Source organism: Scyliorhinus torazame, chromosome 6, assembly GCF_047496885.1.
Source record: "Scyliorhinus torazame isolate Kashiwa2021f chromosome 6, sScyTor2.1, whole genome shotgun sequence".
Lineage (NCBI taxonomy): Eukaryota > Metazoa > Chordata > Chondrichthyes > Carcharhiniformes > Scyliorhinidae > Scyliorhinus > Scyliorhinus torazame.
Window position 1 is genome coordinate 281,064,093 of NC_092712.1, and position 14,477 is coordinate 281,078,569.

General features: G+C 46.8%; 1 protein-coding gene across 4 annotated transcripts in view; it reads left to right on the forward strand.

Annotated features, from left to right (window-relative positions):
• The window catches only part of LOC140425463 (acidic amino acid decarboxylase GADL1-like), a 148,065-nt gene that overhangs the window by 35,163 nt on the left and 98,425 nt on the right, over nucleotides 1-14,477 (forward strand). For 3 of the 4 annotated variants that reach the window (XM_072509759.1, XM_072509761.1, XM_072509762.1), the window contains exons 2-3: nucleotides 1,529-1,695; nucleotides 3,822-3,948. In XM_072509759.1, the coding sequence (XP_072365860.1) occupies nucleotides 1,529-1,695; nucleotides 3,822-3,948 (294 nt within the window). Of the gene's footprint in view, nucleotides 1-1,528; nucleotides 1,696-3,821; nucleotides 3,949-4,000; nucleotides 4,030-14,477 lie in introns of those variants that run through there. The other variant, XM_072509763.1, reaches the window with a different exon arrangement.

A 14,477-nucleotide genomic window follows, 5' to 3' on the forward strand; every position in this document is an offset into this window, starting at 1 on the left:
AGCTCGTTAGTGCAGGAAGTGAGCCTAAGTGTGGCCTCGGTGGGGGGTTCCTCGCCAGGACCCAAAAGTGAAGCAGAGTCCCGTTTAATAGTGGGGCCATTCTCGGTGCAGCAACCGCCAGGAAACACCCCGTTAAACATGCCCAAAACGGGCCTCTGTTTCATTTACAGTTATCATAGATCATAGAATCTACAGTGCAGAAGGAGGCCATTTGGCCCTTCGAGTCTGCACCGGCCCTTGGAAAGAGCACTCTACCCAAGGTCCACACCCCCACCCTATCCCCATAACCCAGTAACCCCACCCAACACTAAGGGCAATTTTGGACACTATGGGCAATTTAGCACGGCCAATCCACCTAACCTGCACATCTTTGGACTGTGGGAGGAAACCGGAGCACCCGGAGGAAACCCACGCACACACAGGGAGGATGTGCAGACTCCGCACAGACAGTGACCCAGCGGGGAATCGAACCTGGGACCCTGGAGCTGTGAAGCAATTGTGCTATCCACAATGCTACCGTGCTGCCCAGTTATTTTATATTAAAATTCCATGGTGTTTGTATTAGCTCTTTAGTGGCACATCCAGAACTAATCCTAATTCCTTGCTAGTTTCCTTTGTGCTTAAAGCCATTTCCTTCCATTGCTCATAGAATCCACCATGCAAAACATATTCTGGACCACATTCTCAGCTCTGAAACATTTTAGGTTGGACCTTTTAACCTCATAAACGCATTTAATTTGCACTTCACTAAATTCCTGCATACAATGGAGCTCCTGATGGCAGCTGTGAAATCTTCATAATGCCGCCATCTGACCATCAGCAAATTGAAACAGTATTATTTTGTACCGAGGTTGTCAGCTCATTATCCAGCACATGTTGACATTTCTGAATGGAGACCAGCTGCTTCCAAACAGAGCGACGGGGGAAGCAGCCAATTTATTCTATAATAATCCTTATTACTGTCACCAGTAGGCTTACATTAACACTGCAATGAAGTTACTGTGAAAATCCTCTAGTCGCCCGTCCCTCACACCTCAATGGTTGTTCATGCTAATAGTTGCACTGCAAAATACTTGCTGTCGATTCTCTTGTCGGTTTTCTCTTTGCAACAAGTTTGATACTGGAGAGAAAAATAAGTCAGAAATTGGCTGGGAAGAAGAATAAAAAATTGCAACCATATCAGTTTCAAAGTGCAGCGGGTCATCGATTGGGGAAAGGTGTGCCAGATTTTACTGCTTCCAATAAAATCACGTAAGAACACATTTTTCTCTTGTAAGAAAGTGAGTTCTTTGGCATGTCAAGTATTCCCACAGAACAGTTCTCATGGTAAATATTAATTGTAATAGCCAATTACTCATTGTTAGATTGTATAGAATGAAGTATAGAACAGAGAGAAGTACACTTATACCACTTTTGAGTTTCAGAATCAAATGACACCTAGGGTATATGTAGCCATTTTCAGAATCCAGTTGTTTCGCAGTATGCTGCTTGCTGGGGCACTAAAGTTATCTTATTATTTTCAATGCAGATGAAATGATCACCGACCACTATCTTAAAAAGGGTGCAATCCTAGTGGATGGGGTGGTCTTGAATGGACCTCTGCTGGACGCAAAAGCAGGAGAGAGGTTTGTTGAGGAGGCATTCCCGATCATCATGGAAGATGCCATAAAGAAAGCGACTGATGTCAATGAGAAGGTACATGCCCAAGGCAATAATCAGCCATGCAGTATAATAGTAGCAGATTATTCCTAAAATGCAATGGCAAATGCAAGATTTTGGCAACTGAATGCCAATTAATCATGGTCTTCGACAAAGAATGGCATTTTCTATTGATGACAGAAGCGGAGTCTCCTCGAATGCTTGATCATTCCTTGGTGAAAGTGGTTTCCTAAATAATGCTGATTTTCTGCTGTCAGTTTTATCCAATTGTCTTACTTTGGAGATGTGGGTAGAAACAGTTTCTTTCATTGAACAGCAATCCGTTTTCCATTTTGAATCATTTTGAACTAGACAGTAGATTTTATGATTATCAGCTTGTTTGATTTAATGCATTTTAAACAAGTGAAGTGCATACCTTTGCCAATTTGTGTTAACTCAACGCTATTACAAACATGCAACTCTTCCTTGAGTCTTTTGCCTATTTTGTTCCGAACATTAACAGACCCATTAAAATGTTCCAGCAAATGGATTGGCATTTTCACCAAAAAACAATCGGATTTTCCTTGGCCATAACCCTATCTAAAACCTGCATATTATTTTTTGAGATATATTATTCACAGATGTACAAACAGGCGTGTAGTAGACATTATGTTCCCCCACCTTCATTAGTAGAGATAATGGGCGCAATCTACCAGCTGCGTTGCGCCTGAATGGCAGCATGGCTGGTAGATGCTGGGAGATCCCACTTCCGGGATCTACCCGGTTCTTCATACCTCGCAAGATCTAACGCGATCACGCGAGACATCGCAGTGTGGGCGGGATCACTTAGCAATTCTGCATAGTCTCACATAGACAGCTAGTCTCATTCTAAAATGCACTCCCATGATCTACCCAAGGTGTGGGATCTAACCCTCTCACCTTAGAGATCCACAAACGGGGACCAGGTGGAACGGCACTGATGGGGAACTCCCAAGGAATCAGAGGCCACCAGCTGCTTGCCCTCTGGGCTAGGTGGCACCATGGCACCGCTGGTAACACCTGGGTACCTTCACACTGCCAGCCTGGCACTCTGGAAGTGCCACTTGGGTGCCAGCCTGGTGCTGACAAGGTGCCCAGGTGCCACTGCCAGGGGTACTGCCAAAGTGCCATGCTGGCATTTTCCCCGCGCTGCGGATCGGACCTTGGGTCCCTGTGCTTGCGAGGGGGAGGGGGGGCCTTTTATGGGATTTTATGGTCTGCAGGAATGGGCCAGAAGGTTGGGGGAGCTGAAAGATTGGGAGGAACGTTGGGAGGATGAATGCCTGCCATCTTCTTGCTGCGACTGCCATTTTACCAGCAGCATATCAGCCCTCCACCACATGAGGAGATTTCCCGGTGAACTCTGGTGGCCTCAAACTCCCGGCAGGCTTTTGCAACAACTCCCACCAACTGCCCCTGCCTCCTTCTCTGGGCCTACCCCACTGGTCCCTGATCCCAATTATCTTGCCGTGAGCCCGGTGTCCATTGCTGAGTCTCCTGGGTGGGTGCAGTCCCAGCAGTGGCCACCGCCTGTGATGGCACTGCAGGGATTGACGAATTCCCTGCCCACAGATTGGCTGGCAGCTCTGAGATGTGAGTTCTTGCCTTTAAAGAGATCTCCCTGATGCAGCTCATTAACTGCAAGATTGGCAAAAAATCAGTCCGAAGCACCCCGTAGTAGCTGAGGTGGGAATCTGTGATTCTCGGAATCCCCTCAACTTTCTGCCCCATTGTTGGGACAACTGCCTCCCCATCAAAATCCAGCCCTATTTATGCTGAGTTGCCACACTGTAATTACATCCTTCTACCAATTTCGGCATTGCAGGACCCCAGGTTTGCATATCCCTCCTCTTCAGCCCTTACAACGAGGAACGCTTCTTTTAATGAAATCTATTTTCTGCTTCCAATGTTCCTTAAGTTTTTTGTTTAATTATAAATAATAATGTAAGTATCAATTGACAGTAAGGACAGTGTGACTTTAAAATGACATTCTAAATCGAAATGCTTTTTGAAAAAGAGATGAGCATTGATGCAGTAAGTTACTGGATTTTGATTTTGATTTTTGCCAAAAATAAGTCTCCCAGGCTTGTCACAAGATCTTTCCCTGTGCTTACATTGCCCCTAACTTTGTCTCTACCTTCCAGGTCTGCGAATGGCAGCCTCCTGAAGAGCTTATGAAACTTCTTGACTTGGAATTGAGGGATACAGGAGAATCTCATCACCAGCTGCTACAACATTGTCGTGATGTTATAAAGTACAGTGTGAAAACAGGTGGGGTAATGCCCAAGGCGGGCACTTTATATTTAAAACCCCACTTTTGTCACAATGTTATAAAGTACAGTGTGAAAACAGGTGGGGTAATGCCCAAGGCGGGCACTTTATATTTAAAATCCCACTTTGAGCCAGAGGACACTGTGTTGGATTCTTCCACCCCGCCCGCCGCAAGATCGCCACGGGCGGGATGTGGACCATGAATAGGTCCATTGACTTCAGGCGGGAATTTCCCATCACCGGCTGGAGAATCCCGCCCAATATCGTTTCTCGGTGTGCAAGGAATTAGGTATACTGCGCTGCCTAAGTGAAAGTCAGGCCACAAACAGTGACTGGAATTGGTATACACATACCCATCCTCCTCTAGGATTGTCTCCAAAAAGTGTAAGACTTATCTCCAGGACGCTGCTGTGGCATGAGGTGTGATTGACTGCTCCTGACATTGAGGCAGCTTTTCACCAAGTTACAGCATAAAAAATATTAGACATGGGAAAAAAATCTGACAACATGACTCATCTGTTCAGCAAATGAAGATTATGGTCGCTTTCCAGTTGGCTGACAAAGTGGTGATCCATGAGCATAGACACGTTGGGTGACCTACGGCAGGCTGTGTGGGGGCACGAGATGGTTGGAGGCAAGAGGCCATGTGATGCTACCTAAAGGAATATGTCCGATCAGAGTTGGCAACCCATAGATCAGCATAATGTCAGTTCTTGATTGTAGACAATTCAAGGAGGCTTCAAGAGTTTTGAAATTAGTTTGGACATTGAAAATCTATAATCATCGGAAACAATGCCTCCCTTTTGCTGATGGGATTCTGTTGTTAAATGCACTTCATGGTAATTTGCAGACAGGTTTAGTCCCTGGTTGGTGCTAAGTTAAATGATTGCATTGGTGTCAGTGTTGGGAAGGAACAAATCAGCTGGGGATGAAAAAGTGGTTGTGTCTGGGCACTTGTGGCCTGACACTGCTTTCATAATTAATACCGCTAATCCCTGATAACAAGATAGCGCTTTCTGAAAATGCTGGGAATGGAAAACTAATTGCCAATCAAGCTGCAGTTGCAATAATCCTTCAATCTTTCTACAGCTGCTAATTAATCGCTTAGTCAGTGTAAGTATGAAAAGCTTTGTTCATTTTGGGATTTAGGAGAAAATAGTTGAAAGGTGAGAGAAAATCTTGACTTACTAATGAGGCCCTAGGTGTATTAATAACTCATGTACTCAAACGTCAGCAGATTTCTGATGGCTCCCAAAGGTAAAATGGTTGCATCAAGTGTGGTTAAATGCTAATTCAGAGTCAACATGCCTTCAACTGTTCCAAGGACTTGGTTGCAAGGTTCAAAGACGATCATGTAACAAATCATAGCATAATAGAAAATTAGGGCTGCTTTATTTCAGAAGGGAATCAGGAAATTGTTGGAACCGGAGAGATTAGGGGACGTGTGGAACTCCTTGTACACAGCAGCATTTTTTGAGATTTGCATAAGCACATATTAGTAACAATAAAACTTTTTAATAACACCCAAATGAATAGAAGTCCTTCTTACTTATCACAGAACTGTTACGGCACAGAAGGAGGCCTTTTGACCTATCCGTTGTTTGTTATTTACAGCACAGAAGGAGGCCATTCAGCCCATCGGGTCCGCACCGGCTGCCAAAAGAGCTACCCAGCTAGTCTCATTCTCCAGCCCTATCTCCGTAGCCCTCTATATGAATCAATTTCAAATATATATCCAGCTCTCTTTTGAAACCTCCTTTGGAATCCGCCTCCATCACTCTCCCAGGCAGCGCATTCCAAATCCCAACAACCCTCTGAGTAAAGAAGTCCTCATCTCACTCCTAACTCTCTTGCTGACCATCTTGAAATTGTGACCCCCTAGTCACTGACATACCAACTAGTGGAAACAGAATATCCTTCTTTACCCTGTCAAAATTGTTCATAATTTTGAACACCTCAATAAGGTCACCTCTTCATTTTCTCTGCTCCAAGGAGAACAAGTTGAACTTCTCAAATAAGCCTTCTTAACAACTGTTTCAACTTGCCTGGCCACCTTCAGAGAATTATGCATTTGAACCCTGAGGTCCCTCTGCTCCTGTACTCCACTCAAAGTTGTACCATTGAGCCTATATTATCTCCCTGTGTTTCTTCTACCAAAATGCATTGTCATAATATACACCAGTATATTATGGTGCAGACACACACACTGATGGACATGCAGTGGGACCAATCAGCATACACAACACCACTACCAATCACCAGTGAGAGCATACGCACTATAAAGACAGGGGACAGGAGAGTTCCTGCTCATTCTAGTAGCAGCCAGCTCGGAGCACAGAGCTCACTGCCTGCAACACAGACATTCACCATGTGCTGAGTACGTCACTTGGTTAGGACTAGGCAAGGGTCAACAGTTAAAGCTGGTATTGCATTTACCCACAGTTCAAGTATGTTAATATAGTTAACCTCATAATAAAATAGAGTTGCACCACTTCCAGAGTTGGTGACCTGTTTGTGATCCAGAACACCCAACACATCATGCATTACCTCACATTTCGCTGCATTGACGTTCATCTGCCAGGTGTCTGCCCATTTGGTCAACTTGTCAATGCCCCTCTGAAGTTGCTCAGCGCCATCCTCACAATTCACTATTCATCCTCGTTTATCATCTGCAAATTTAGAGATTTTACCCCCCCAATGCCCACCTCAAAATCATTTGTATAAATCAGAAAAAGCAAGAGTCCCAACACTGAGCTCTGGGGAACACCACTTTCAACTCATCTCCAGTCTGAGAAATTCCCATCTCAACCTTCCCTCTATTTCCTATCCCTTAGCCAACTTCTAATCCATGCTGCCAAGGACCCATCCTGTCTGCATTAGCTCTCCGACTGAGCAGCTCATCTAGTACCATTCACCGACCTTCTTCCCGCAACCCTTCACATGTTTCCTTTACAGATGACAATCTAATTCCCTTTGGAACGCTTCGATTGAACCTGCCTCCACCGCACTCTCAGGCAGTGCATTCCAAACCCTAACCACTCACTTTTGCTTCTTTTATTAATTACTTTAAAATGCCACCCTCTCTTTCCCTGTCCTCTTCACTGACCAGAGGCAAACAAAACAGTTTACAAGCATGGTTGAAAAGTATCTTATCTGAGCACAAAATGCTTCTAATAAGCGAGCACTGATGGTCAAGGTTGATGAGGTTGGTATAAGGTGGAAATGGAGCATATTGAGGATTACCTCACCTCAGTTTATGGGTATACAGTGTCATGTGTCATGTTACCACATGCACATTGCATTGAAAAGTGGCCTTAACAAGACCGTAACAAGTTAAAAGGGTGGGGCGTGATTCAACCAAAACATTCTATATCTAGTTTTGGGCGTGTTTGGCAGGGTGTTACTTGACGGCTGCAGTGCCGAAATTGATACCACTATTCAGCAGCACTTTGCCGGGTTTTCTTTGGACCTCGGGGAGTTTCCCCCGTTGAGGCCACATTTTGGCAGTTTCCTTGCACTGGGGAGCTGAACTCGCCAGCAAGACCGGTTCTCCTGAGATCGGGGCACCATTTAGTACGGCTGCCTCAATCTCTAAACCCCCCCCCCCCTCCATTCAGGACCCCCCCTTCTCCCCCCATGCTTTTTTGTCCCCTCAACTCCCCCTCAGCCCCCCTCTTTTATAAGCATGGCCCTGACCCATGGCAGTGCCAGCCTGGCATCTGGCACCATGACACTGCCAGCTTGGCATCCTGGCAGTGACTGGGTGGCACTGCCAGGCTGGCTGTGCCAAGGTGCCTGGGTACCAGAGAGAGAGAGAGAGAGAGTCAGGTTATTACCCTGCCCTGTCCCCTGACCACCCGGGAGGCTCTAAAGGCCTTCGAGATTCCTATTATGCCTGGTCTATGTTAATGGAAACCAGTTCTAAATGGCGCCCGGTTGAGGTCTCGCAGGCCTTGCCGCTGACTCCCGGACACCAGCGGAAAGCGGTGTCCGGACCTTTAAATGAGCCTAGGCTTATTTAAGTATCATTATCTGGATCACAGGTGAAAGCGGTGTCCGGACATTTAAATGAGCCTATGCTTATTTAAGTATCATTATCTGGAGGACGTAATCCAGATCATCCTATATGTAGCGAGTCGGGTGACTCACAATTGGCCGGGCGCCCTGTGCAAAACCCAATTTGGGGTTCACCCAGTTGCAATGCGGTGGATGAATCACGCCCCTGGTCTTTTTTCTCACAATCTGGCAGCTGTTTTGTGCTTGACCGTGAAGATATAGGAATCCTCAGGTCAGTCTCAGCCATGCGTGATAATCTGTCAAAGATTTTGATGAACACGACACCATCTCTTATGCACGTCGGCATTTTTTTCCACAGTTAGCAAAGGTAGGCCTGTTGAACCTGAGGACAACGTCAGACTTGGTTCTGATGCTGACCTTGAAGCACACAGCTGTGGAGGTCATCAGAAAACGTGATGCAAATGCAACTATATTGTTGACCATGATTCTGTGCCTCTGCGTCCAGCCAGGTAAGCATAGCAACATTGAAGGATAGTACAGTTGGAGGCCATTCAGTCCATTGTGCACATGTTCGCTGTCTTGAACAAGCTGCCCATTTGGTCCCATTCCCTTATTGGCTCCCCATGAACTTTGTGTGTTTTGTGGCCGATATTCTGGCTTTTTACAAGTTTTTAATTGCTACTTTATTTTCTTCTTTTTTTTTCAATTTTAGAGTATCCAATGGTTTTTGTTTTCTAATTAAGGGGCAGTTTAGCGTGGCCAATCCACCTAACCTGCACATCCTTTGGGTTGTGGGGGTGAAACCCACGCAGACACGGGGAGAATGTGCAAACTCCACACGGACAGTGACCCAGGGCCGGAATTCGAAACCGTGTCCTCAGTGCCGCAGTCCCAGTGCTAACCACTGCACCACCGCGCTGCCCTAGTTGCTACCTTTTTCATGAAGGTAAAGGCGTAAGCAGTGAATGAGCTATTCTTTATTGTACTGACTTGAATCTGAAAGGTTAATTTTAAAATCTCAGTCGGCTTCCTTTCATGTTCCATATTCGTTAGGAGGTCATTTTCATTGAATAGAATTGGGTGATTGTTCCCAAGGTTACAGGAGAATGCTGCAGGCTGGCTAGGCACTGATGTTGTTCAACAGATGCTACTGTCATATTATAAGGATAAATCTTCTTGCATATCTGATTGAAAAAATGTGCTTAACATCAGCTTTATTATACCCTTGGGCACCAGCTCTTTTGCTGAATAATGAAAAGAAAAATTGGAATACTGCAGTGTTGTCGTTGGCTCATTGGCCCACACGTCAGCTGCTTGCACCTGTTGCCGAGATACTGCCCGCCTACGGCGAGTTGAGGGGCTTGGACAAGGGCAAGAAAATCAGAGGGGCCGCTTCATTCCTTTGGTTAGAAGTTGATAAATTCTTGATTTCTCGAGGAATTAAGGGCTATGGAGAGAGAGCGGGTAAATGGAGTTGAAATCAGCCATGATTGAATGGTGGAGTGGACCCGATGGGCCGAATGGCCTTACTTCCGCTCCTATGTCTTATGGTCTTATGGTTAGGGGCCATTCTACTGTTCTCCTGGCTGGAGGTTTCAGATCATGGGATACAGAGGCCTCGGAATGTATACCTGTTTCCTGGTCAATTTATTTTATGGTGCAGAAACTTATCGACAAGGGTGAAAATAAAGCACCCCACCGAAATGAGAGGAATGTCAGTGAAGCATGGGCCTTAAAAGCCTGTTATGCACACATTTCCTGTGTCAATAGGAAACGACTGGCTTAACACCTCCATGAGAATGGCCGACAGAAGACTGTTATACAGAAGTATTAAGGGGCAGCATGGTGGTGCAGTGGATAGCACTGCTGCCTCACGGCGCCGAGGCCCCAGGTTCAATCCCGGCTCTGGGTCACTGTCCGTGTGGAGTTTGCAAGGGTTTCGCCCCCACAACCCAAAGATGTGCAGGCTAGGTGCCCCTGAATTGGAAAAAATGAATTGGGTACTCTAAATTTTAAAAAATACAGAAGTATTGAGACATTTATCATTGAATCGTTGAAATTAGTAGCAAGGGAGAAGGCTATTCACCCTCTTGTATGCGCACCGACAAGAAACCATCCATCAATGGTAACCCCAGGATGTTGATAGTGGGGCATTCAGCGATGGCAATGCCAGTGAATGTCATGGGGCAATGGTTAGATTCTGTCTTGTTAGAGATGTTCAATGCCTGGCACGTGTGTGCAGCGAATGTTACTTGCCACTTGTCATCCAAAGCTTGAATATTGCTCAGGCCATGCTGTAGTTAAACTTGGGCTGCTTCAGTATCTGGGGAGTCACGAATGGTGCTGAATGTTGTGCAGTCGTCAGCGAACATCCCCACTTCTGATCTTATGTTGGAAGGATGGTCATTGATGAAGCAGCTGAAGACGATTGGGTCTAGGACACTACCCTGAGGAACTCTTGCAGTGATGCCCTGGATCTGAGATGATTTATCTCCAACAACCACAACCATCTTCCTTTGTATTAGATATGACCCCAGCCAGAAGCACATTTACAGTTCGTAGGTCCTGTGTTTACCTTCATTTCTGTGAGCCCCCCGCCAACCTCACACCCCTCCCGACCCCATCCATCCTCATCCCACAGAACGCAAAGGTGGAAGCCACAACAATACACAAACTGATCACTCCTTTTTAACTTGTAAAACACAACCACATGAATAATTGCTGAATTGAAATCCAGTCTTACCCCTTGTCAGATTGACAGTAAAGATGGTCAATATTGTGATGTGAGTTTTGAAGTGAGCGAACATGGAAATTGCCGCTGAGCAATGAGAATGAAAAATCAGCTGATGTCATTGCTGCAGCACAGGCCAGTGTAGGACAGTCTGAGGCATCAGATAATTCACCCATACTTTTGGACGAGGATGAATGTGCAGTTTGTGCACTGTCCAATACTTCCAACTTTTTAAAATAAAATGACAAACTGTCATTTTGCCTAGCTTCGTCCTCTTGCCTTGCCTTCAATTTTCTACATTTTTGACTGCCAGGTTGATGGTGTTGCTTCATGGTGCTAAAGAAACTGATCTTGATATTAGACCATAAGACATAGGAGCAGAATTAAGAGAATTAAAACGTACCAGCCATTCAATCATGGCTGGTACGTTTATCATCCCCATTCTCCTGTGTTCTCCCTGTAACTCCTGATCCCCTTATTAATCAATAACCTATCTATCTCTGTTTTAAAGACACTCAGTGACTTGGCCTTCACAGTTTTCTGCGGTAATTAGTTCCACAGATTCACCACCCTCTGGCTAAAGAAATTCCTCCTCATCTCTGTTTTAAAGGATCGTCCCTTCAGTCTGAGGCTGTGCCCTCGGGTTCTAGTTTCTCCTACTAATGGAAACATCTTCTCCACATCCACTCTATCAAGGCCTCTCAGTATTCTGTAAGTTTCAATGAGATCCTTCCTCATCCTTCTAAACTCCATTGAGTACAAACCCAGAGTCTTCAGCCGCTCCTCATATGACAAGCCCTTCATTTCTGTGATCATTCTTATGAACCTCTTCTGGACCCTTTCCAAGGCCAGAACATCTTGCCTTAGATACGGGGCCCAAAACTGCTCAAAATATTCGAAATGGGGTCTGTCCAGAGCCTTATGTAGCCCCATCAGTATTCCCTTTCCCCATTTAAAACATAGCCTATGCCTCTGTACTTCCTACCAAAGTGCACACCCTCACACTTTTCCACATTGTAATCCATCTAGCACTTCTTTGCCCACTCTCCTAGCCTGTCCACATCTTTCTACAGCCTCCCCATTTCCTCAATACTACCTGTCCCTCTACATGGCTTTGTATTATCTGCAAACTTAGCACAAGTGCCCTCAGTTCCTTCTTTCAGATCTTTAATGTATATTGTGAATAGTTGTGGTCCTAACCCTGAACCCTGTGGAACACCACTCGTCACCAGCTGGCATCCTGAAAAATACCTCTTTATCCCAACTCTCAGCCTTCTGCCAGTCAGCCAATCCTCTATCCATGCCATTGCCCCAACACCATGGGCTCTTTTCTTGTTTAGCAGCCTCCTGTACGGCACCTTGTCAAAGACCTTTTGGAAATCTAAATAAATCACGTCCACTGGCTCTCGTTTGTCTAACTTCCTTGTCACCTCTCAAAGAATTTTAACAGATTTGTCAGACAGGACCTCCCCTTGACGAAGTCGTGTTGACTCAGCCCTGTTTTACCATGCACTTCCAGGTACCCCGTAATCTCATCCATCATAAGACACTCCAAAATCTTACCAACCACCGAAGTCAGTCTAACCGGCCTATATTTTCTAACTTCTGCCTCCCTCCCTTCTTAAACAGGGGTGTTAGTTTAGCCATTTTCCAGTCCTCTGGGACCCTCCCTGACTCCAGTGATTCCTGAAAGATCACCGCAATGCTTCCACAATCTCCTCAGCTTTCTCCTTCAGAACCCTGGGGTGTGGTCCACCCGGTCCGGGTGCTTCACACACCTTCAGATCTTTCAGTTTCCCCAGAACTTTTTTCTTAGTGATGGCCACTACTCTCACCTCTGTCCGCTGACGCTCTCAATAAAGTGTCTGAAACAGCAGTCATTTGCAGTCAATCCCACATTTTTATCAGTTTCAATTCATGCTCTACAAAAATTGGATTAATTTTTTAACTATGAAGCTGTGATTCTGGACTTTAAACAACACTCACACTACTCTTCTGCTCATTCCCCCCTCACAAATTCGCAAACTCTCCCTCCCCGTGGACCCCCAACTCCATCATAAATACTCCCTCCCTCCAAAATGCAACCCTCTCTCCCTGCAAGTCTGCAATCCTGGCTAACCCCCTCACACACTCTTCCCCCACCCCCCCACACACACCTTTGCACTCTTGGCCCCCACCCCCCATCCCCTCACAGCCTCCCCTCACACTCGCCCATTCTCACAATCTAGCTCATCTCGCTCGCCAGGGGTCTTCAAGGCAGCCTGCTGCCCTCACTCCTCGTCGCCTCATAGTTGGAGCTTAATTCAGGGTTTCGCCCAGTCAGATTTGGCTGTACTCTGTCGGCTTTTGCTGGCCTGCTCTGGGTTGAGTCGCAAAATTTACTTGCCTCTGCTGCTCTGTGTCTGATGGCACCTCATGGTGGCTTTCGCCACCTCACACCACACTGTTGCAGGCCTGCCCTCAGCCCTGTGTCGAGTCGCCTACTCGCTTCGCCCGCTCCGCTCGGCGGCTGACCTCACCTTGTGGTGGCTTTTGGCCTATCAGCAAATGCTGAGTAATCAGGCTCTGATTGGACACCCAGTGCATCGGGTGGCTTGGGCTCCCCCCTTGGTCTGGGCCCTGTGCCTAGGCATGGTATGTTTCATTGTAAACCAACCTCTGTCTCCAACCAGCAGAGAGTTTCCCCCCCGATGCCCATTGACTCCAATTTTGCGAGGGCTCCTTGATGCCACACTTGGTTAAATGCTGCCTTGATGTTAAGGGCAGTCAGTCTTGCATCACCATTTACTACACTTCCACCCACATGACTAGTCCATTGATATCTTGCTGCAGTGTACAGCTTGTGGTAGTCTGTGTAGAGATATTACGGTACCTGGTAATGCTGGAACACCATTGGAAGATATTATATGCTTCCTATTGGTCAAGCTTTATGGTAGCTCCGCCCTGCTAGGCGGGGTATAAGAGCCCATGCCGCCCCAGCAGCCTTAATTCTGTACGTGAGCTGCTGGGGGAAACATCTAGCTTATTAAAGCCTTCAGTTGGACTACAACCTCGCTTTAGTGGCCATTGATCGTGCATCAATTCAATAAGCTAGATTTAAAAGGATGGAGCTCCGAATCAAGCCGGTGTGCCTGCAACTCAACCCCCACGCGGCCAACTCTGCGGCAATCTTCAAGCACTGGCTGGCGTGTTTTAAAGGATATCTCGGAACGGCCGAAAACACACCCACAGGAGAACAGAAAATGCAAGTCCTGCACTCGAGGGTGAGCCTGGAAATTTACACCCTCGTCGAGGACGCGGAAGACTTCGATGTGGCAATAGAGCTGCTAAAAGGACATTATATCCGCCCAGTAAACCAGGTCTACGCCTGACATCTGCTGGCAACAAGGCAACAAATCTCTGGGGAATCGCTGGAAGAATTCTACCGTGCACTCCTGGTGTTGCGGAGAAACTGCAGCTGCCCGCAAGTTTCGCCGAGCGACCACACAGAACGCTTGATTCGGGGCAGGTATGCTGTCGTGGCAGGTATGCTGTCCTCCCAGATCCGCCAGCGATTGCTGGAAAAAGACACCCTAGGCCTCAAGGAGGCACGGGCCCTTGCCGGCTCCCTGGACGTGGCCTCCAAAAACGCCCGCACTTATGTTCCCGACCGCGCGGCAGCCCCATGGGCAGCGTGGAACCCCTCCGCAGCCGACCCCGAGACAACCCCCATCCCCCACAAGCTTGTGCTGCAAGGCGGCCTGGCAACCCCGGGGGACCCCGCTGTTACATTTGAGGGCAG